This window comes from Callithrix jacchus, chromosome 4 (genome assembly GCF_049354715.1).
Source record: "Callithrix jacchus isolate 240 chromosome 4, calJac240_pri, whole genome shotgun sequence".
In the NCBI taxonomy this organism is placed as follows: Eukaryota; Metazoa; Chordata; class Mammalia; order Primates; family Cebidae; genus Callithrix; species Callithrix jacchus.
Window position 1 is genome coordinate 163,944,082 of NC_133505.1, and position 24,730 is coordinate 163,968,811.

At 44.0% G+C, this 24,730-nt stretch overlaps 1 protein-coding gene across 11 annotated transcripts in view; it reads left to right on the forward strand.

Annotated features, from left to right (window-relative positions):
• Positions 1–24,730, forward strand: part of ARID1B (AT-rich interaction domain 1B) — a 437,005-nt gene that overhangs the window by 337,844 nt on the left and 74,431 nt on the right. For 9 of the 11 annotated variants that reach the window (XR_013534646.1, XM_035297021.3, XM_035297024.3 and 6 more), the window contains one exon: positions 17,791–17,970. The exons of the other annotated variants lie outside the window; for them this stretch is intronic. Coding sequence is in view for 8 of the 9 variants with exons in the window: in XM_035297021.3 (XP_035152912.2) it covers positions 17,791–17,970 (180 nt within the window). In the remaining variant the exon portion in view is untranslated. The remainder of the gene's footprint in view (positions 1–17,790; positions 17,971–24,730) is intronic. 11 annotated transcript variants of the gene reach the window in all.

Below are 24,730 nucleotides of genomic sequence, written 5' to 3' on the forward strand. Positions count from 1 at the left end.
TACACATTTGTAAACAACCATATGTCGTGAGCGCTCAGGAGACAGCACTAAGGGGATGGCGCCGAACCCTTAGAAACCACCACCATGATCCAGTCACCTCCCACGAGGCTCCACCTCCCGCATTTGGGATCACAATTCAACATGGGATTTGGGTGGGGACACAAAGCCAAGCTATGTGCATTCCCTTTTGTATGTGTTTGCTGGTTAGGCAACACCCTGACAAGGAAAACTTTCTATTTTAATGACTTTTATGTTAGAGGATGCTTTGCCTTACATGCGTGAAAGTTCCTCCAGTGCTGGGTAGCCAGGCTGTAAAGAAAATGGCTTTATTATTTGTTGAAATTTAGGAAGACATGTTAGCTCCTAACAACGTTTGATCAAATGCCATTTGATCAGGTGTTTATCTGATAAATGGCAAATGACAGTCACTTTAATGCTTTGTTACAATAATAAAAACATGTGTTGGACCATCATTTGGAGTGTACCAGCAGCATACACAATGGAAAGTAGATCTAAGGAAACTCTTACTAGGAAAGTCCCCAAAATTGATTCCCCCATATTGGAAAATAACTTAACTTTATTTATACCCTTAAAATTGGTACATACCCTCCTTGTTTAGGGAAGTGCTGAAAGAAACAGGCCAAGAGATACATTAATAAATTAGCATCTTTAAAAAAAAAAAAAGTATGTCAGGCTGCGTACAGTGGCTCACACCTGTAATCCCTGTACTTTGGGAGGCTGAGGCAAGCGGATCACCTGAGGTCAGGAATTCGAGACCAGCCTGGCCAAAATGGTGAAACCCTGTCTCCACTAAAAACACAAAAAAATTAGCCGGGCACGGTGGCATGTGCTAGTCCCAGCTACTCAGGAGCCTGAGGCAGGAGAATCACTTGAACCTGGGAGGTGGAGGTTGCAGTGAGCTGAGACTGATTGCACCACTGCACTCCAGCTTGAGCAACAGAGCAAGACTTCGTCTCGAAAAATTTTTTAAAAAAAGATATGTCACAAAAACCATAGACCCTGATAGACAAGGTAATGACATTTCTTCTCTACTGCTGAGCGCTAAAATAACCAAATTGAACAGTTCTTTTTACACTTAATTTGTTTTAATAAGTAAGATTATGATAATATAGTAATATTCTACTGTATACATACTTTCTTTAATCTACCCACAGGAGATGACAGTTTCTTTAATGCAAAGAATCTAGAAACATATGCGTACAGAGATAAGAGATGAGAGAGAGACAGAGAGATGATGCAACGTACTTCTGTCTGGAGGTGCAGTTTTCTGAGTCCTCCCTCAGAGTCCTCACGGGGCACAGTGATGCTGACTACCGTGCCCTGGAGCCTAAGTCCCTCCAGGCTCAAGAAGTGGAACCCTTGCTCTGCTCTTTTCTGCGTGTCCCTGTGTTTCCATTCAGGAAAAGCATAGGTTAATAAAACATGTACCCTGTGTTTAAGAGGTTCTGCAAACCTCTGGTGACAGCAAGCTTGGTGAAGTGCCCAGATTTCCCAACAGCTGCCCGTTGTAAGCCTGCAGTTCCCATCCCCACCCCGTCTCGTTTAGTCTTGTCGTCTTGTTATCTGGTGGTTTTGGTAATGGGTTTTGTCTTAGGACGTCAGTCACAAATCCATGTCCCCACATTGTACATAGATGAAAATAACTGTGAGTGTCTACAGTTTTATATTTTCTATGTATAGAAGGTATTTCTGCAAGTAAATATGGATACGGCATCGTAGGTTACAAACGGAGGGAAAGCATTAGCTGTTCATTCCGCTCTTTATATCACCTCCTCTCCATTTTTATCTGTTTTCCAGTATAAAACTTGATTTAGTATTGTGCTGCTGGAACTTTCTTTTAACTAAATAAAGAAGAATAGTTCAGATTTTTCGATCTTTACTTCTTCAATACTTACATAAATTTTGAAGAAAAAATGTCAAAACCTCAGTGTAGTATTCTGTAGTAACACATTTGCCACTGGTTTTTACTTTAGGCCAAATCTCTCTGTAGGCCTCATATAGCAATATACAGAATCGTTACTAAATCACCTTGCCAAAAAATCAAGCAGTGTAAATTAGGCCACCCAGGCATTGGAGGAACACTTCAGATAACCTTAAAATACTGAAATGAACTGTAAAAAAATGGTGGGTGAGAAGTTTAGATTTCTTTTATCCTTATTTCTTAATCTTTAACATATATGTCTTGAAATTCAAAAAGAACAGTAGGAAATGGCTTATTAATAGATTGGCCTCTTTCTCAAGAAGTCTTAGCGGGAATACGGAATAGTCATCTGAGTAGATAAATAAGTATAATAATTATTAACATTAAAGTTACCACATTTTTAACCCCAGTGACACCTTAAGCTTCATGAAACTAACAAATGTCCTTTTAGTTTATTGGATTAGCAATTAGGTGAAAATGCTGAAAGAAAGCTTATTTATTCGGACAGATGTAGAGAGGTCAGAATTAATTTTTCGAAAACCTTCTAATTGAATTCCCTTTTAATTTCACAGTCGTGTCTATTTAAACATTCATGTTAATGCTGGTGATTTTCTGAAGGTCTGAACCAGATCTGGATTCTCAAAATCAACATAGGTTATTTAACCCTTGCCAGCAGGGACTTTCCTAATGTAATCCCATAGTATTTGAATAATTAGAAGGCAGTAATGAGGATTTAATTAGTCCTTGAGATATGCTGAAGCAGAACCCCTAAGAACTTCCCCTTTCGGACATGGATGCGAGCAGCAAGGACTGTGAGGTGCGAGGAAATGTATTCTGTTGCTGGAGGCAGTTCATTGGCATCATTGTGTGGCCATCACATTGGGGCTGAAGGCATCCTGGGTGAAATCTTCCAGAATTAAGGAACAACAGCCCCCCCAACCGTCCTTTCTGTCCACCTTCCAACCTACACAAGGACTGGCCTTTTCTCTCCACTGTTTGAAACACAGAGTTGTATTTAAAGCATACTGTACCTGATTGAGAATGGGCTTTGCTTTATCAGTGGCGGCACCAACATTAGATGAGCTGGACAAGTCGTGTATTTTCTCTATAATTCTGTAGAGAAAATAGATAACAGCATTTCGTGTTGTTATAAGCCTCTGGTATTTTGTCCAACCAAACATAGGGATCTTGACATCTGTTTGTCAGCAGAAGTGCAGAAATCTCATCTTTGGAATCCGATGTTCATGGAGTAATATTTATCAGTAGCTGCTGTTACCCAGCAAAAGTGTGTCGCAGATGAGGTGTGATCAGGCATTTAGATGTTCTTTTTGTGTACTTCTGCAAAAAGTTGAATCAAAATTTCTATACTTCAAAAGTCTGAGGTTTCAAACTTACGTATTTTGTTTAGACTGAATAGGCTTTATCATTGAATATTTCATTATTAAGTATGTCTTCATTTTCTGTGTGCCGCTTCTGTTATTAAACCCAAATGTTAACTGCCTTGGTATAATTTTATTCCCACTAATTAATGGTATGTATATTTTAGCTTCTTTACAAAGTCAGTAGAATTCCTTGTGAAATTTCTAGTCACATTCTGTTCGCATAGGGCACATCTTTTGGCTTGGGGCAAATCTTTCTCTTACCTTTTAATGCAATGAGTGGAGAAAAAGAGAATGAATTCAGTGTCTTCCTATGAGTTTTACTGAGCTTCTCAAGAGCCTTTGTGGCTGTCAAGTGTTCCTCCCCTGCCAGGCGTCCCCATGGTGGCAGCAGGCTGGGGCTTCATGGACACTCAGCAGAGACTGGGCCAAACTACTAAAGCCATCCAGCTCTCACTCCCTCGCAAAGCACAGAACAATCAAAATAGAAAATGTGGCCAGGCACGGTGGCTCACGCCTGTAAGCCCAGCACTTTGGGAGGCTGAGGTGGGCGGATCATGAGGTCAAGAGATCGAGACCATCCTGACCAACATGATGAAACCCCATTTTTACTAAAAATACACTAATCAGCTGGGCGTGGTGGCATGTGCCTGTAGTCCCAGCTACTCGGGAGGCTGAGGCAGGAGAATTGCTTGAACCCGGGAGGCAGAGGTTGCAGTGAGCCGAGATTGCACCACTGCACTCCAGCCTGGCGTCTGGCGACAGAGTGAGACTATCTCAAAAAAAAAAAAAAAAAAAAGAAAAGAAAAAGATTATTCTTCTTGAATTAAGAAAGCTTACAGTTTTACCAGTAAATACTGTATGTCGGTTGCTGTAATGTAGTGTTTGTCCCTCTGAACTCACTGTTAGCATTTAGATCTTGCACAAGATTAAAGCTACTGCTGCTCCTTCCCCTGTCCCCACTCTTCCCAGATGCCTTTCCATGAATGCACAGCTGTACAGTGCATGACAGGGTGAGCCACAGCCCTTGCGCCTGGAGTCTGGCACTAGATGGATGGTGCTGAGGCCCCTCCCCAGCCCCAGCTATGGTCTTTATGACCTAGGGGCATTTAGATAGAAATAAGTAAAATTTTGAAAATTTTTTTGCTGTTGCCAGCTAGTTTCATGGTGATATCTATACCAAAAGTTATTTTTTTAATTTGAAAAATTACTCTTGAATATCTTAATTGACCTGATTCCTTAATATTCAAGAACAGATTAACAAGTCAGTACTGAAATGAAGGACACCACCAAGGTAATTGTTAAGGAGTTGGAAGTGGGGTTTGACACCTTTTTCTGTTTTTGCAGGAAAAAAAACTACAGAAACTGTTTCGTTCTTCTTTCTGTTGGAATCTCGATTGTGTGACAGTAAATCAGCAGATGCTGAGGTGTTTCATAGGATATACTAGTTGTCAGAAAATGTTCTCTTAATTTACCTTTCTAGTTTTAAAGAGCAAATGTATCATTTTCCTAATGTATGCTGTGTATGTTTATAAATCAACCTGGTAGGGCATCAGCAATAATCTACCCTCACCCCCAGATGCAATTAACTTAGCCTCTGCTCTTAATTGAAGATTTCCTCTTTGTAATCTGTGAAAGATGAAAATAAACTCAAATGCGAGGCCTTATACAAAAGAGAATATCGAGACACCACTTTGGAAAGCTGCTTCTAATTTCTTCAGCCTCAGAACTCTACCTCTGTGCTAGATGGTAGACCAAGGCAAAGCTCGCCAGTAATGAAGGCAGTCATGGCACAGGACTGGTGTCAGGGTTATCATCAAGTTCCTTTTAAGCCTGCTACCCAGAAATAGGCTCATCCCAAAGCTGGGAAAACAAACGTCACGCAGAGTAAGAGTCCATTTATATTCATTGAGGAATCACCAGTTGAAATTTTAGAACATTTCTAAAGAAGCATCATTTTGTTACTTTTGTTATATGCAGCAATTTTTTAAATTGCCAATTAAAGTGGGCTTTTAATACTTAACACTCATTTATAATTGTCTCATTATTCTTCACTAAAAGTATTTGAGAACATCTGGATCTTAGGTAAATTCATTGATTTATAACAACACTTTTTCCTGTTTCTTTTGTGTTTTTTCTGCATCGGTGAAAAGACATACATTGTCTGTATGCCTTTTTCCGAAGCCAAAAATTCAGAAGCCATCTTTGATGCATTTTTCTCCCTGCATCTGCCCCAAATGAATTAGTCACCAAGCTCTACCAGCTCTTCCTCAGTAGAGGTCCCCACACACCCCTTCTCAGTACCCACCGTCCCCACTCTAGTCCAGCCACCTAGTTAACCTAACAGCCTCCTTGCTGTTCTTCCTATCCCCAGCCTCATGCCTTGAGATCATATTCCACCTCCTCAGAATGGTGAGAGCATGTCATTCCTCGCATATGTGCCTTTAGTTGCATGCCTGTGCTCTGGATAAAGGCACACTGGCTTGTGTGGTCAAGGGGCCTGTCCTTAACCCAGCCCCAGCCTTCTTTGCTGGCCTGTCATCACACTGCTCTCTCTCAAACACCTGCCACACTGAACCTCTTTTGGGATCTTTATATGAACTTTCTCTCCAACTGGAACACTTCTGCACCCGTACCACCTCAGCCACACCCCCACACCACCTCAGCCACACCCCCACACCACCTCGGCCACACCCCCACACCACCTCGGCCGCACCCCCACACCACCTCGGCCATACCTCCACCACCCCTGTGGGTCTTCTTACCTGTGTATCTTGTCCTAATTCTTCAGGTCCGCAGCCTGGCTCTTAGTAGGTACTTGAGTCAGTGTTTGTTGAGTGAACAAATGAAGGAAGCATAATGGGTCAGGGTGCTGCCCCTATGGGCTAGTCGACCTCTGAAACAGCCCAGATGTGTGCAGTGTTGGTGACCCGTTAACAGCTGGGATTACAGTGGATTCACAGTTGAACTCTCCTCCAGACTCTAGAACATGGCCTTGTCAGTTTCAGAAGCCCAGGGCCTCATGTTTTACCTGCCATTTCTCATTTTAATCTGCAGGGACTTCAGAGGCAAAAGATCTGGGTTTAGGTACATGCTTTATCACTAACTAGTTTTGTATCCTTGGACTGTTTGTGAAATGAGGATCATGGATATACTGCATAGTTCAAATACGATTTTGTATCTGATGGTACAAATTGCAAAGCACTGTGAACGTAGTAAGTGTAAGATCAGGTACAGATACCTCAGGTGAGACCTGGGTCAAAAGCCTTAAAACGTAGTTTCTTTGTTTCTCCAGCACACAGTGATGTACATACATAGTCTTTTTCCTCAGCACTGAAGCGGGCTCTTGCATCTAAAACTGAAAGGATTTGTACAGGGAAAGACTGAATATTCTGTCCCCATCTGCCATCTGGGTGCTCAGTCTGACCCCTCCCTGGATTTTCGGGTGGTGTAAGCTTCAGGACCAGTCAGTAGCAGAGAGGAGTTTTTGGGGCGGATGGGGACAGCTTAGAGGTTGCTGTGCCTGGCTCCAAGTATCAGGCTCTGTGGTAGTGGAGAAGGGAGGGAGTCATTCTGTCAGTTAACCTAACGGCACAGCTGGCGCGGCACAGGGGGCCTGGGTTAAAGCCTTGAACGGACCATTAGTTTTCGTCTTCCTCAAAGCAGTTCATGTTGTGAAGAGAGGAAGGCAGGCAAATAAACACTGAAGATATTTCAATGTAACGAGAATAAATTTTTAAATCTATTTTTCTCTCCAAATGGGAATGTGACACCTGTTTGTGAAAAGAGATGCCTCTGTCTGTCTTTCTGGGTGGAGACACTGCAGAGGTGGCAGGGCACGTAACCATGGCACACACATGTGGCAGAGCAGCTTCTACCAAACTGGCTTGAAGAAACAAGGTGGTTATTCTCTGCATTTTTAATAGATGCCAACATGAAAATAAATTGTCCATGTGCCAAATGAAAAACGTGCTTGCTTTTTGGTGGCTTCTGGTACCTGGATGTCTTGTCGGTGTGCTGACAATGCTGTAGTTTTCTGCTAGCTGACAAGGCACCTTTGATGAAGAAATTAAATTTTTCTGTCCTCGATTTTGTGCTGTCTTGCCCTGGCCTGGCCACGCATGCTTTCTGTCTTTGCTGGTTTCTCTTGCATGAGTAGGATGAATGGTGACTTGGGTTTCATGCTTGACTCTGCTTTTTCCAACAGGATTTAAAGTCTCTAACGCTCACATTGCAGAATTTGTTGTGCCATGAAGAGGAAAAGAATACACAGCTGGAAGCTAAACCAGATCCATGTTAAAATTCCTCCCAGCTGAACCTTCCCAAATTTCCTAGTTTTGCTTTCACTTTTTATTTGACTTTGTTTCCTGCTCGGTTTTTAACACCCTTCACCTTAGAATTACATTTTCATTGGAGGTTACTTTAACTGAACCCATCCCTGGGGATTTGGGAGTCTTGACAACGTTGCCTGTTCAAGTTCCTGGAGCTTCCTCACTGTTTCCTCTATGTCATCTACCCCCAGATATGCTTTAAGGACTAAGTTTACTTTTAAAATTAAATAGTTTCATTCTATTTGAAAATTTCTGTAGTGCTTCTAAAGATAGCTCTCTCTCTTGTCCAGGGAATAATTTTTCTGCATTCCTACTACACAAAAAAATTCTTTTTTTTTCTTCTCTTATATAGAAGATGTGATTTGCTTATAAGGATGTCATAAATTTGTTGCTTTAATTTTTTTGTCTGCTAAGGTTTAGACAGCAACATTGGATCTTTACTATAAAGATTATATTTTTTACAAATAAGAGAATCATATATAGCTTCTCTCTCTCTCTCTCTCTCTCTCTCTCTCTCTCTCTCTCTCTCTCTCTCTCTCTCTCTTTCTCTCTCTCTCTCTCTCTCTCTTTTTTTTTTGCTGAGACAGAGCCTCACTCTGTCACCCTGGCTGGAATGCCGTGGCGCAATCTCAGCTCACTGCAACCTGTGCCTCCCAGGTTCAAGCGATTCTCCTGCCTCAGCCTCCCAAGTAGCTGGGATTGCAGGCATGTGCCACCGCGCCTGACTAATTTTGTATTTTTAGTAGAGACTGGGTTTCACCATGTTGACCAGGCTGGTCTTGAACTCCTGACCTCAAGTGATCAACCCGCCTCGGCCTCCCGAAGTGCTGCGATTACAGGCGTGAGCCACCATGCCCAGCCCACATATAGCATTTTCGGAAACTAGTAAACAAACCACAGATAGGACAGTGCTGCAGAACACACTGGAAAGATCCCGAAAACTCACTTATCTCAGATTAACACAGGTAAATGTTTTAGAAATGCTAATTTGCTTGCCACTGGGTCTCAAGCACCTGTGACAACAACCGGCTTGCCATTAGGCCAGCTTGGCCAGTTTTCCAAGACAGCAGTGAAGGGATTTCTTGTCTTTAATTGGTAGAAGAAAAATGTCTCTTGGCTTAATCTTTAACACAGGTCTCCGTAATAGAGATAGGTGCAGCATTTTTCCTAGACTTACGCTAATATTGCTCACATTGCCATGTAACAAGAGTGGATTATTGGAATGGGAATTTCTCACTGACGTTAATATTACTATTCACAGGAGAATGCCCCTACATAAGGCAATCCTTTTAAAATGAAGACTGAATGACAACCCACCACAGCCCCTGTCTTCAGCTATTGGCTATACAGAATGTGGAATTCAAACAGTTATCAAATTGTATTATAGTCCAGTATCTAAATTAATACCATGTCACTTTGGAATCACTTGAGGACAAGTGATTCACCTCTTAGCAGGTGGTGGAAAAGAGCCTGCCCGGGTCTGGCTCATACCCTCACATAAGCTGTGGGGCAGCAGAACCTGCCAGGGCACCGTGTCCTGGGCCAGGGTCCTGCATGCTCTGACTTAAAAGGGAATAATCTTCTTTTACCTTATGAGATGGAGTCTCACTCTGTCGCCCAGGCTGGAGTGCAGTGGCGCAATCTCAGCTCACTATAACCTCTGCCTCTCAGGTTCAAGTGATTATCCTGCCTCAGCCTCCCAAGTTGCTGGAATTACAGGGTGCCCACCACTGTGCCCAGATAATTTTTTTTGTATTTTTAGTAGAGATGGGGTTTCACCATGTTGGCCAGGCTGATGTTGAACTCTTGACCTTAGGTGATCCACCCACCTCAGCCTCCCAAAGTGCTGCGATTACAGGCATGAGCCACCATGCCCAGCAAGGAGCGGTTTTAGTTCAGACTGGATTTCCTTTAACCCCCACAAAAAAACCTGAAGGGTTGTTTCATCAAAAACAAGCTACTCACTGCCATGGGTGCTTGAGATCCCATGGTAACCAGAAGTCAGGGGGCTCTGTTCACATTTAGAGTCTATTCAGGTACTTGTTAGGGATCTTGAGTACCCCCCTCTAGCGTGCCCCCTCCCCCCCCCCCCTCTCTCTCTCGGGAATCTGCCAGCTCCGGAAGGATGTATACTACATCTTAGGCTGCCATGGGTGCTTGAGATTCCGTCTGTGTCTCTCTCTCTCTCTCTCTCTCTCTCTCTCTCTCTCACTCTCTGTCTGGGGAATCTGCCAGCTCAAGAAGGATGTATACCGCATCTTAGGCCGCCCAGAGCTAATCAGTACTATAGCTGTTGGTTGAGTGGCCTAACACTGACAAGCTGAGCTTTTCTGAGCCAAATAACATGGCCAACCAATTATTTCTGGAACCATTTATCTGGAAGGGCACAGGGTTTTCTGCTAGTGAGCTAAGTGAGGCAGAATCCCCCTCAGCTCTAGCTGGCCCTGTAGAGGAGGCATGGGACAGGCAGGCCCAGCCCGGAGCCGCTGCTCCCTAGGGGCTGCCTCAGAAGGCTTGCCAGGAGCCTCATAGGTGTGGCGTTACACCTCCAGAGATTCACCACCATCGAAGGACTTGCAACGTGTTCTGGCTTCACTGATGAATGGTTTGTGGGGAAACCTGGCAAGAGAAATTAGTTTAGAAACTTGGAGTCATTCAGACAGGAAATAAATGGTAGATTGCATTAAAAATAATGTGAATAATACTAGCTATCATTTACTGAGCCTCTAGTGTGTGCTTTACACATTTCCCCACTTACTCTTACAAGGTAGGCTCAGTTGTCATTCACGTTCTTCAGGAAAGGAAAGTGATGCCTTGCAGTGACTAGCGTGCCCAAAGCTGCTGCACTAGTAAGTGGTGAAGCCACGATTTGGCCCAGGCACATGGTGTGCGGAGCCCTCACTCTTCACAGCTTCGCAGCAGCGTGGAGGTGGACAGGGTGGATGCGTCTGGTAGAGAGTTGGGCCACGGAAATAATCGTGCTTTCTGGCCTGGTGGGCTCGTCATTCTTCCCTGCCTTGCTGTCAGCTACCAGTTCTTCCTTCTCACAATGGTCCTTTCTTGGACAGCTGTCCCTTTCCTCAGAAATGATTCTTCAGATACACTGTGAGCAGAACGACTGTCGGATTTCTGAAGCTGCTTTTGTAAAGTAAAAGGAACCGGGTCTGAATGAAGATGGTTTGTTGTTCACTAAGACCACATGGTTTTGGTTCTAACTCTATACCAGATACATTGCTTGGACAGACGACAGGAGAGTGTATTTTAAAGCCTCTAGAACTTACAGTCTGGCAAGAAGGACAGTTGCACAAAAAATGATAGCAGCGTGCTGAGTGCCCTGCCACAGCTCACATCCAGGGTGCTTTTCAGGCATATGGGAGTGACTGCTTTCCTGGAAGGGCAAGGCATGTCATGGAAGATGGCGCTAACAGTCAGGCAGAACAGGTGCACCTCAGCTGTGTGAAGGCAAGTGGCCTTCCAGGCCACCTATGAAAATAGCTGCAGCGGCCAGGTGTGGTGGCTCACGCCTGTAATCCCAGCACTTTGGGAGGCTGAGATAAGCAGATCACGAGGTCAGGAGTTCGAGACCAGCCTGGCCAATATGGTGAAACCCCATCTCTACCAAAAATACAAAAAATTAGCCAGGCGTGATGCCAGACTCCTGTAATCCCAGCTACTCAGGAGGCTGAGGCAGGAGAATTGCTTGAACCAGGAGGCAGAGGTTGCAGTGAGCTGAGTTTACGCCATTGTACTCCAGCTGTGGCGACTCCATCTCAAAAAAAAAAAAAAAAAGCTGCAGCAAAGGACACAGCACACCATCTTGTTCTTTAAGCTATGCCTCCCACTAGTGGGTTTTTCCATGATATGTAAAATATCAGAGTGCATTGTACATTATAAGGGTAAACGTTGTTTTGGGAAATGTTGCATGTGTGTGCGTGTGTAGTATATGTAAGCATGTAAACATATGTGCACATTGGATCATGATAGAAAATATGTCTCTAAACTATGGATTATTAGGAAAAAAAGTTTGAAAGTGGCCTCAAAAGTCATCCTCTGTGAGCCTCACTGTCTTTAGGTTGATTTGAAGCTGAAATGGGCTAATAATGAACAAGCTGTTAGCACATAACATGTGCTCATTAAAGATCAGCTGCTCATAGGCCAGGGAATGGCACCTTGCCTGGAACCCAAGAATACAGATTTGCTAAGTTGATACATATTTGCTGAGTAACTGGATGTGCAAGGACTTGCAGGTCTGAAGCAACCCAGGGGCTATACGGAGCTCAGAGCCCAAGTGATGGAACCAGAGTGGGGGCACCCTGGTGGCTGGGTGTCCGGGATAGGGTGGCAGACTCACGTGCTGTGCTAAGTTTGGCTTTTGGCCGGTTGAGCAGTCAAGAGACAGTGCATGGTTTTTGAACTAACACTTGAAAGATCACCGAGAGATGGGAAAAGGGCAGTTCAGTGCCCAAGGGAAGGTACCAGCCTTGGGCACAAACGGAAGATTTTCTTCTTAGAGGAGGAAAACCAATAAGCATGAGGCCTGGCTGGAGGTACTCAGAGCTGAGGGGGCAGGAAGTCGCACAGATCAGTGCAGGCTTTGTTGTGGTGTGCATGGTCATCTGTTTGCAGTTGGCAGCTGGGCTACAGATGGTTTGAAGAAGGTAAAATTCTAAACCAGCCAAATAAAAGGGTGCCCCCAGTGACCTCTGGACTCAGCTGAGTACAGGAACGTTAGCTTCCCAGTCCATGCCTTGGGACGTCCACTTTGGGTGACACCCACCGGTCACAGTGGAGCCTCTCAGAAGTGGTCGGGCCAGGTTTGCCTGGGTCCTTCTTTCACATTGTTCAGCTCTCAACTAAAACGTGACTTCTTCAAGGAAACCTTCCACCCTCCCAGTCTCAGTTGGGTCCTGCCCTGATACTCTCCCAGCACCTGTACTTCTTTCATTCTCCCAGTCACATGCTGACTTCAGGTTGTCAGATGTCTGTGTCTCCCACTGGAACGTAAGCTCCGTGAGGGGAGATGGTGCCTGTGCTTGGCTGGTTCATGCCCCTGGCATCTCGCACCCAGCCCAGCCGTAGCACCTTGTGAATGATCGAGAAATGGAAGAGAAAGGAGGTGATATTTAGTTGACTAAGATGTTACTGTTTTCGTTTCATATAAAGTTATAAGTTGCTTTGTAATTTTAGTTCATCATTTTCCCTGTTGATAGGCTTTTGTTTTCTGTTCAACTAAAATTTCAGTTCCTCAGGGCAAGGATCACATCTTTTGCTTTTTATAAAATATCCTCTTATTCTTAGCACAGTTCCTAGAGTGTCAGAGTAAAATGGGTGCATGCTGGCAGAAGATTTGTGTGACATTACTGTGGATTGAGTTACCAGGTTGATAGCTTAGATAGAAACCCACACAGTGAATAAAAGGCTCACAGCCTCACTATAAAAGCAATAGTAATGCCTTTGTATAGCGTTTTCATGGTGTTTTTCAGTTTAGCAAAGCACTTTTGCATGGATTTTTCTTATTTGACTCTCAGGGTGAATGATCCTGTAAGCCAGGGCAAGAAGTGCGTTCTCCACTTTATACCAAGGAGGCTGTGGATCCACACAGCGAACGGGAGACGCAGCCTCTAAACAGATCTGCTTCCGAACTAATCCATAGGGGATGTGTTTCTACGCCACTGCCTTCCCTTCTCTCTAAGGATGCCTGGGTCTCCATACCAGAAGGGTGCCTGTGCATTTGGAGTGTGGTAATACAGGTTCTGTGACTGTAGAGCACGCAGTGCAGGACTCAAAACTGGTAAATTCCCTGATCCAGAACCTGGTGCAAATTTATGTTACAGTTTAATGTACCAAACGTATTTCCTACGCGGTTTCTAAGAAACTTTGTTTTGTATAATGTAGATCATAATTATGTAATTTAGTGCTTTGTCTAAAGTTTGAATTTTCCCATGTTAGATATTTACTTGGGACCATATAATTCCATAACGCATTTAGTAATTCCATATACTTTCACAGTGTATAGGACAGATCTGCTTCCGAACTAATCCCGTTTTATATTTTCTGAATCTCTCTTACTAGAAGGTGTGGTACGCTAAACTCAGATGGCTTATGACAAGAAAAGGTCACACCTTTTAAAGACACAGCTGCATCCTCTCAGCTGTCAGGCTTTCTGTTCTCAAACTCTGTTACAAGATGCCATCTTAGAGAACATTCTGAAAGAAGCAAGATGCAATCAAACAAATACGTCACCATAAATAGAAAGAAGATTCCTAGTTGAAATCTGATTTCTTGGGAAACATTTTAAAATGTACTGCTTTCGAAAATAAAAATTTAGCAAAACAAGAAAAGAACTACCTTCCAAATAAATATACTTGGAAATTACAGACTTGATTTAGACTTTTTCCTAGGAAAGAAAAACATTTAAACGAGAATCACAGGCACCTGTAGCCAGAAGTACCCCTACAGCTATTGAGCGCAGGTGAGGAAATTGAGGCCAGAGAGGCCAAGTCACTGACTGGAATCTGCACAGCAGACCTGGAGGCCGGGATGAGACCCTCGCCCGGTGCTGTCCTGGTTTCCACACTGCCTTATTTGAGTCTATCATGATGCTAAGAGCTACTGCTTGTTGAAAGCTTCGGGTGAGCCGGCCCTTTTATGCGTGTTCGTTTCCATTAATCCTCACCACACCCCTGTGAGGTAGATACGATTCCTTCATTTTTACAGATGAGGAAACTACTGACAGACCATCGCTTCTGTGTTTAGTGTGAATACTGTGGCTCAGAGAGGTTGTGATTAAAGTCACACAGCAAGCTGTGTTCAGTACCCACTGCAGTCCATTTATTCACACATCTGTCTCCCCAACTGGATTCAGAGGTTATTACACAAGCAGGACCGCAGTCTATTGCCTTTCATTCCCCGTCCACTGCCGTGAGATGATGCTGGCTTAGGAAGGAGTCAAGAAAAGGGGTGAGTCTCACCAAAAATAGAAAACAAGATTTCAGGAAGCTCTTTTAAGTGGTGCCATTGCAAAAGTCAATAATACCAAGAAAAAATAGCTTTCAAGTTTTAATTTCTATGTAAGGAGGTGGATTCCACACCCAGCAGCACTTTGTCCCTGAAGTATGGGAAATGGATGCTGTGATGCAGCCTCATTGGAATCCACTGCCTTTTTTCGCAGACATGGTTTTATGTAAAATGCCAGTGACAATTGAGATAGCTCAAGTGGAATATAACGTATGTATCTTTAAGGGCTGAGTAAATAGAACGAGAAATAACTTGCCTAGTTAAGAATTCTTAGCACTCTTTTGAACAAACCTTAAGTCAGTAACTTAAGAATATAGTATACTGCCAGGCTCGGTGGCTCACGGCTGTAATCCCAGCACTGTGGGAGGCCGAGGCCGGCAGATCACTTGAGGTCAGGAGTTTTGAGACCAGCCTGGCCAACATGGTAAAACCCTGTCTCTACTAAACATACAAAAATTAGCTGGGCATGATGGTGTGCACCTGTAATCCCTGCTACTTGGGAGGCTGAGGCAGGAGAATCACTTGAGATTGGGAGGTGGAGGTTATAGTGAGACAAGTTCGCGCCACTGCACTCCAGCCTGGGCGACAGGGTGAGACTCCAGCTCAAATAATAATAATAATAATAATATACTATCAGAGCTTCCAAGCCCTTTGGCATGGACAGCTTCATGGTTGGAGTGAAATTTAATGCCAATTAAAGGGCCTGTGTTACTTTCCTTAACTAAGGAAAAAGCAGTCATTCTTTTCAAAGGAAGTATGGGGAGACCCACATGATCTTTATGAAGTTGAAACACTTTTTTATTTTATTAAACAGGACTCTCTCTGAAACACTTGAGAATTTTATAGTAAAGCTTAGATAAATATTTCATGTAACATCTTAAGATGCAATCATTCATAGTAATTTTAGTGCTCTGATTTCTGTTTGTTTTTAGATTTGAAAAAGCAAACGTTTTCTATGATGGTTTATATCTAGAAGCTGCCAATTGAGCCCAATTTCCTAAGGCTTATCTTTATAAATAAGTTAAATAGGATAATAAGAAATAGTTCAACTTACTTTTATTTTATGTCTGTCTCTTTAAACAGAAGCAGTGTTAGAAGATCTCTTTTTCTTGCTGAAATGTAAACTGTGGCGCCTTTGTAAATACAATGTGCCATTTAACCTCCTAAAGCCCACCTTAGATCTAGGATTATCTTACCCTCCAGCTGCCTCAGTGGACTTTCTTTGGAAGCTACTGCTTTAGCTTCTAATGGAGCAGAAACCTGCCCGTCTCCAGCTGGATCCTTCACCTGGTAACGTGGGCCCCTCTCCCCAGCACAAACCCCTGCGGTCTGAGACTTGTTTTTCAAACTGCTCTTTGTTAGTGTGTAGATGGATAACGTCTGCTTTTTCTCAGATCTGTCTTGATTTGGGGTCCTCTTTGTCCTAATGAGTATTTCACAGCACTGTCGATGAACTCAGTTCTATTTGCCTGGACTCCTGATACATGAATGTACCTGACCTTCCAGTGACGCATAAAGATGTGCTTTCTTTATCCATTTGAAATATCTGCCCACCAAGCACCGGTTGCGTTGTGCTCAGCACTCTGTTGGGTGCATGAAGAATTAAACATCTATTCATTTTTTTTAAAAGAAGGATAGTTTTTGTTAACCACCATGTGCCACACCCCCAGATGTGATCCTTGCCCTCATGGAGCTAATGTCTTAGTGGGGAAGAGAGATGATAAGTGAGTCAAAATGAAATAAAATGATTACCAATGATTATGAAAAGTGCTATGAAGGAAGGTGAGTGGGAAAGGGCAAGGGTTGGTGTGACCTTGGATGGGGTGTTGAGGGAAGGCTGGGGAATGAGAAGGACCCAGCAGCGTGGAAGCAGATCGTGAGCGAGCCACGGAGGGAACGCGAGAGAGAGGCTTTGCTGAGGGAAAGAGCATGATGTTGTCTCGTAGGAACTCTGGGACCTTCAGGGCAGCAGAGGGGCAGAGAGCTCTAGGAAATGGGGCTGAAGGGAGAAAGACAGTGGCCAGAGCTCCTGAGGTCCCATAGGCAGGGTCACGTGTGCATTTTATTCTGGCGCCAGTGGGAAGCCTTGATGAGTTTTATGCAGGGGAGATATATGCTCTCATTTCCTTTTGTATTCCTGAAAGGTGATTCTGGCATCTGAGGAAAATGAACCAAAAGGAGCAAGACTGGGGTTAGCAAGACTGTGTGGTTGGTTGTATGCTGTGGTGTGGGGCAGGAGAAGACACGGCTGGGGCTGGCTTTGGTAGAAGTAGAAATAAGGAAGAGGCACCACGCACGATCCGTGTCAGAGCTGAGTCACCAGGACATGCTGCTGGATGGATCACACTGAGAGGAAAGAAGGAAAGCATGGCCTTTAGGCATCCTCTGTGTCTGAGGGAGTATTTGGACCAGTGGCAGTAGAGGTAGATAAGTCTCAAGACCCAACAGCTTTGAAGGAGGAAGTCAGAGGTTCTGCCTGGGCACAGCAGAAGCCGGCGCACGCCCTACGGTTGTTTGCAGCTGACCTCTAAGGGGTAGTGTGAACTGAGTATTCACAAGTCTGCGGGCTCTTTAGGAGCCAAGTGTAGCAGTGACTGCCTGAGGACACCCACGGGGAGAAAAACAGCTCTGTGCAGGGAAGAGCTGGTGCCCCGGGTCTGAGGGGTGGGATTTTTTAGTGACCAGAGAGCCGCGTCTCGGGGATTGGGCAGTGAGCAAAGGCTCAGAGAGGGCATATATGGCATGGCCAGCCTGGCAGGGGCATGGGGTTTGCAGTCCAGCCATTGCTAGTGCTCACGGTTGCTTTTTGTAAGGACTTTAACTGTAAGAGAGGTTAAGGTCACTTACCTTTTCTCCCCCTTCCCCCTTTCCCTAGTTTAAGTCCAGAAGCCATTGGCTTCCTGAGAATCTTCATGGGAATTCAGGGTTAGGACCAGGGGTTCACCAAGGCACCCTCCAGACTGTGCACACTGAATTGAGATGTCTTTAGTTGTTTTTTAGGAGAATCTCATGGTATCAGCCTTCTCCCCTGCCACCGGCCACATAATTCCATGTCCATTTTTATGTATGCAGAGATGCTGAAACACCTGCATTTATATGTTTCCATTTATTTCCCACTTAGGTTTTATGGCAGGCACACAAAGAAACCCTCAGATGTCTCAGTATGGACCTCAACAGACAGGACCATCCATGTCGCCTCATCCTTCTCCTGGGGGCCAGATGCATGCTGGAATCAGTAGCTTTCAGCAGAGTAACTCAAGTGGGACTTACGGTCCACAGATGAGCCAGTATGGACCACAAGGTAAAACCAAAGCCTCTCCAAAATGCATGGTAGTAAGTCATAGAAATCTTCTTAACATGCTAGTCCTTCAGGATTTTAATATTGTAAACATATTGTAAGATCCATGGCCTGTTACCCGACAGTACTTTAGTTGACCATAATGGTGGGAGAAATAATCATAGCCACTATTGGTTAAGCATTTATGGTAGGACACTTGGGTCAGTGCTCTTCCTCCATGTGTTATAATGAAGTAGTGAACCCCTGTCTTCTGTGACGTGGTCCTGAGACACAAGCCATGTCTTCAGAAGGTTTCTGATGTACACGTGGGCTCTGTTGGGTTGGGTTCTGGTTCGGCCCCTCCCTCTCAGTGACTGCCGTTAGAACTTGGAGCTGAGGTCTCAGGATGGCCCTGCCCCGTACATCTCCCAGCTTCTCTCCAGCATCCCACATCAGGCCCACCGTAGCTCTCACGTCCCCAGTCCTCCTGAGTCTGACTCTTCAGAGACAGGACAAAGCCTGAAATGGTTACCTGTCCTTCACAAAAGAAGGTAAGGGAGGAGTAGAGAGCTAAGTGGGAGCATGTCCAGCTTGCAGCACAGGCACGCCTCCTTCCTGGAAGTGGATGTGGATTTTGTCAGATACACCAGGTTTTCAACCTGATGTGTGCATGTATACATATATAGATAGATGTTTTTCCTAAGTCACTTTTAGCAATAAGACATTTGAATTGACCACCTTCTTTATATTTTATTTATTTGAAGTAGACGTTAATGGATAATTTAAAGAGAGTGAGTTGATCTGGCAGGCACAATTCCCAGAATTCCCTCATTTTTGAAAATGCCGGGAACATTCCAGGTGAAGATGATGAGTGCCGCTGGGAAACTAGTGAAATGATCACACTTCTCCAGCAAAACCTGGTTGGCCTGGGGTAGAGCCTTAGTGTTTTCTAGAGGTGTGTGCAACTGTTTAGCAAGCTCAGGCACCTCCTTTTACCTGCCATTTCTCAGAAAATTGCTTCTTTCCAATGTATGATCCTTTATAGTTTGAAAAATGAGTTGCTGTCTTGTGTTCTGAAGATTTTTTTCCAAAAGATCTTCAGTGTTTTCAGTGCTACCAATGTAGCATTGTTTCTTTGCCTTACAGGATTTGTTGTATTTACTTTCCAAATACTGCTGTTGGTAGAAAGGCTGTGGGGTTACTTAAGAAAGCCCACGTCTGTGTAGGTCCCCTCCTGCCTTTGTTCTAGGCCTGTCCTGAGCGTGAGACTTGGTGTTTTGCCCGATTCTCTTTATATCACATCATCAGGAGTTTTCCATGTTAGTAATTCCAGTAAGCTGCTTTAGGAATTTCCGTCCCAAGTCACGGTAATGTCAGCTTATTCCCTGTCAGCGCCAGGTAATTGTGGCATGCAGCAGTTTGTGGCTGAGTAGAGGGAGGACTGTGGACTTAACCGTTACTGGGCATGGTGGGTGTCATCAAAGCCAAGTTTCTTTAGCTGTGATGGAAAGAGAGCTTTAGTGAGAGTTGGAAAAGCAGTTTATAAATTGTGGTAGGCACAGAAAATGTGGGCTTTTGCTCCTAATGTAATTAGACGCAAGGTCCAGACCCTGTTCTCAGAATTGGGTGTGGCTGGAGGTCTAGGATTTAACCCTTAAGACCACAGGCCCTTCCTGGAATCTTTGAAATTTGTCTCCATACTCTTAAGTCATTCAGTCTTGTAGCCTCTTTTTCTACTCATCATACATGAAGACTGAGCCTTGGGCTATCTGGTAAGTCTTTTGTGAACAACTAAGGAAGAACTTTTGCTGTAGGAATAGCAGGGAAGGAAATGACTATACAATGGATTTATTTTTTGACTAAATCCCTGTTTTTCGGAATCATTGAAGGCAAAGACCCTTAATGTAAGAGCACTGAGCCCAGGAGAGTTCTTATCCAAACTGCTGTGTCTCCTTGGAAAATTGCTTCCTCTTTCTGAATTTCTCTTTGTCTAGAAAATGAGATTATATTACATTGGAAGTTGCTTCCACTCCTGATGTGCTACAAGTAGAGCCTTGCTTCAGTTCCAGGACGTTTACTGTAGGTAGCCCACTGGGTTCCTGCATCATGGTTAGGCTTTTTGTTTGGGTGTTTTAAGGCATGAACCTTGAGTGTAGGTTAAGAGTAGAAATGATCTGAAATGAGGATGATATTCCCACTCTCTGTGTCTGAAAGCACCAGGCACCCTTTTCCCCTCTCCTGGGTGACATTGCCACCTCGTTCCCCTCCAAGGCATATGTGCACCTGGGTTCCTGCATCAGTTCTGAGTGCTGTGTGCTGTGAGAGTCCTGGTCCTCTCGATGTCCAAATCCAAATCATCACCATTTCCCCCTCGGAGCCTCTGGCCTCAGCAAACACTCAGCAACAGATCACACTTGCAACATACCTTGTACAGTTCAGTAAATGCCCTTCATTAATTCCATCTTTGTTATCCTTTCAGAAAGGATCCAAATAAAGGGTTTTTTCTTTCTCCTCTCGATTAACTACTCAGATTATTAGTGACATCTCTTCCTTCTTCTCGTTAGAAGTGTTCATCTCTCTGGAATGACTCATGCAGTCACCCAAGATGTCATCAGTCTCGTTTTTCTGTTTTTGATCTGAACTTAATGACTTGCTTCTGGTTTTGCTTTTTTAAAGAAGTTTCAAATATTTCACAGGCATTTTCCTCACATTTTATTGTCAGGAGCAGCTTTTCCAAAATTGTTAATAACAACAACCAGCATTTACTGAACATGTTACTATGTTCTGGGTCCTTTTTCTTTATTTTTCATATATTAACTCATTTAATCCTCACAGAAGTTGCTGTTATTACTCTACTTTACAGTGGAAGAAACTGAGGCACAGAACAGGTGAACAGTTTTGCCAGGATGCACGGTGACTACAGTGGTCAAGCCGGGATCCAAACCCAGGCTGACTCACCCGTTCTCTTTTTTTTTTTTTTTTTTGACATGGAGTCTTACTCTGTTGCCAGACTGGAGTTCAGTGGCGCGATCTCAGCTCAGTACAACCTCCATCTCCCAGGTTCAAACGATTCCCCTGCCTCAGCCTCCTGAGTAGCTGGGACTACAGGCATGTGCCACCATGCCCAGCTAATTTTTTGTATTTTAGTAGAGATGGGGTGTCACCATGCAGGATGGTCTTAATCTCCTGACTTCGTGACCCACCCACCTCTGCCTCCCAAAGTGCTGAGATTACAGGCGTGAGCCATGCCTGGCCCCATTCTCTTAATTAATGGGAAGCCCTCTGAGGCTGCCCCTATTTTATAAATGAGAACCAAAGTCTTGAGAAATTTAATAATTTGGCCGTGATCCCACAGCTGTTATATTAAGTGGCCAGGCCAGGGTTCCCACCAATGGAAACTGACTTATGAGGCCAGTCACATGGTCATTGGCGGGGTTGTTTCCCATACCTTAGCTGTACTACCTTCTTGCTAATTCATTCATTCAGTGAGCCACCATGGATACAACAACACCAAAATGACAAACAGATTGCCTTTAAGTAGCAGGAAACATTTTAGGAATACAGACATGGAAATATATTTTTAAAAAATACTTGTTAAGTGTGATGGCTCATGCCTGTAATCCCAGCACTTTGGGAGGCTTAGGTGGGCAGATCACTTGGGGTCAGGAGTTCAAGACCAGCCTGGGTAATGTGGCGAAATCCCATCTCTACTAAAAATACAAAACTTAGCTAGGCGTGGTGGCACACCCCTGTAATCCCAGCTGCTCGGGAGGCTGAGGCACAAGAATCACTTGAACCTGGGAAGCAGAGGCTGCAGGGAGCCCAGATCAGGCTGCTGCACTCAAGCCTAGGTGACAGAGCAAGACCCTGTCTTTAAAAACTAAATAAATACTAAAGAGATTAAGAATAAAATTTCTGACCAGGCATGGTGGCTCATGCCCGTAATCCCAGCACTTTGGAAGGCTGAGGTAGGCTGATCACTTCAGCCCAAGAGTTTGAGACCAGCCTGAGCAACATGGTGAAACCTCATCTCTACAAAAAGATACAAAAAAAATTAGCCAGGTGTGATGGCACACACATGTAGTCCCAGCTACTCAGGAGGCTGACGTCAGAGGATCACTTGAGCCCAGGAGGTTGAGGCTGCAGTGAGCTCAGATCATGTCACTGCTCTGCAGCCTGGGTGACAAAGCGAGACCCTGTCTTAAAAAATCAAATAGGCCGGGCGCGGTGGCTCAAGCCTGTAATCCCAGCACTTTGGGAGGCCGAGACGGGTGGATCACGAGGTCGAGAGATCGAGACCATCCTGGGGTCAACATGGTGAAACCCCGTCTCTACTAAAAATACAAAAAATTAGCTGGGCATGGTGGCGCGTGCCTGTAATCCCAGCTACTCAGGAGGCCGAGGCAGGAGAATTGCCTGAGCCCAGGAGGCGGAGGTTGCGGTGAGCCGAGATCGCGCCATTGCACTCCAGCCTGGGTAAGAAGAGCGAAACTCTGTCTAAAAAAAAAAAAATCAAATAAAATTTCTATGATGTGAAGAAGGGAGAATGTTAGAAATGTATATTAGTACTATAAGATCTGAATTGTTAAATAAATGAAGCCAATCTGAATGTGTAAAAATGTTTACAGTATATTTTATGAAACAGCAATTTGCTACCTTCAAGCACATGTAATAATAACTACCCTTGCAAAGTGTTTGCAAGGAAAGAGGACTATGGGGACTTGCTTTAATAAATAGAAAGGATTGTGTGATTAACATGTTAATTATTAATAAGTGAATTTGTATGGGAAAAAGAGAGCTAAACTCAGTTTTGTATCCATAGCCTTTTTATTTCTTAAGGACAAACCTATCTTGTTTGTTTTTTGTGTTCTCTAGAGGAATGTCTGTCACACTGTCTATCCAGAAATACTTTTTGCATGTTATTGCTAGTTACAAAATACACACACTTTGGCCTTAGTTTTGCTGGGGGTAAGTGGTATTACCTTGGTCTGGATTTCTCCCGGGCATCACTCGCTCTGTAATAGCCTGTGGGAATCGATGTAGGGCCACCACAGACAGCACGCGGGTCTTGCTGACACCTGGGTTTATGCCTGATTTTTATTGTGTATGTCTTAGGAAGCAGAGGACTTACAAGTAGGTGAGTCTGATGAACCTTTTATTTCTAAATTACTTTGGTAAAGGTGTTTTTCAGAAGGGTTTGAAGTTTTTTTTTCACCAAAATAAATTAGATGCTATCTAGAAATTTTCCTTTTTTTCTTCATTCATTGAATGTGTCTCATAAGTTCAGCAAAGGCAAACTTTAAATGATACTCAGTTGAATGAATACAGTTCCAGACTAGTGAATTACACAGCAATACTCTTAAACTGTTGTGGTTCTAGAGGATCAAGGTATAAATGTCCAGAGTTGTGGGCACACTAGCTCCTTGTGGGTACCTTATAGGCCCTGCAGTCACTGAGACCCAGGATTTCAGTCTTTACTCTTCTAAGTTCAGAACCTCTGTCTTTGGCTGGTTGGTTAGTTGTTGAGACAGAGTCTCACTCTGTCACACAGGCTAAAGTGCAGTGATGCAATCTTGACTCACTGCAACCTTGAGCTCCTGGGCTAAAGTGATTCTCCCACCTCAGCCTCTCTAAGAGCTGGAACCACAGACATGCACCACCACGTTGGGCTAATTTTTTTTTTTTTATAGACTTGCGGTCTCAGTATGTGGCCCAGGGCTAGTTTCAAACTCCTGGGCCCACATGATCCACCCACCTCGGCCTCCCAAAGTGCTAGGATTGTAGGCATGAGAGAACCTCAGTCTTATTATTGAATTGACTTAACTACAGCTACTCGTCTGCAGAGGTGGGTCTGTCTGCCACATGGATTCATTTTGTGTGGACAGAAGACTTCTGGACAGTGCTGCAGATTGACAAGACCCTCTTCTCTGATGTTCCAAAGACTGTGCAGGTCACTCCCCTTCAGTCTGCTCATTTTATTATTTTCTTGAAATAGGTATTTTCTTGATACACTTGATGAGGCCACAGCTGCTTCTTATCTTAACCTTGTGTTTTGGTTAAATAGGTAGTGCAAAGCAAAAGGATCAGTGCTTTGTTTTATACTGTTATGTTTTACTCAGGAAATACCCTAAATCTGTCTTGCTAATATTAGAAATAAAAGTTGAATTAGATTATTTCATAGCAAAGGATAGGTTCATGTAATCAAGTCATCTTGTGATGCCTGACTCTAGCCTTCAAGTTACAAGACTTCAGCGTGAGTTTTTCTTAGTCTGATAATGATGGTGATTTTTATAAGAGCATCACTTCATGATTTTATCAAAACCTGGGAATTAGGGAGAAAACTCAGGAAAATAAATAGTACAAATCAACTTAAAATGAAAAAGAGAAAAAAATCAAGCGACTTTAATTTTGACTAGTGTGAGGCTAATTGTTTTACTGTAGTAATTAGCATCGGCAGCACTCAAGAGGTGTGCACTCCCTGCCCTTGCCCGTGACGGAGCACACTGCTGTACCCGCCCTGTCAGGGGGGCTTCATTAAGACTGCAGTGGGCGGCATGGAGAGAGACGGGATGTGGACATGCAGCTTTACTTGCCCTCTTAGCAAGGAACCTACCTTTTCATGAGGCCCATTGCTCTTCCATTTATTTGAATGTTTGTTTAAAAGGAAATTACCTGTTGACACATTTCACAGCTCTGTCAGCGGCACCAGACACCCTGGAGAAGGGTCCCTCTGCCTGTGGTCAGTGGGGGCCGATCAGGACCCTCCTTGGCCCACCTTCAGGGG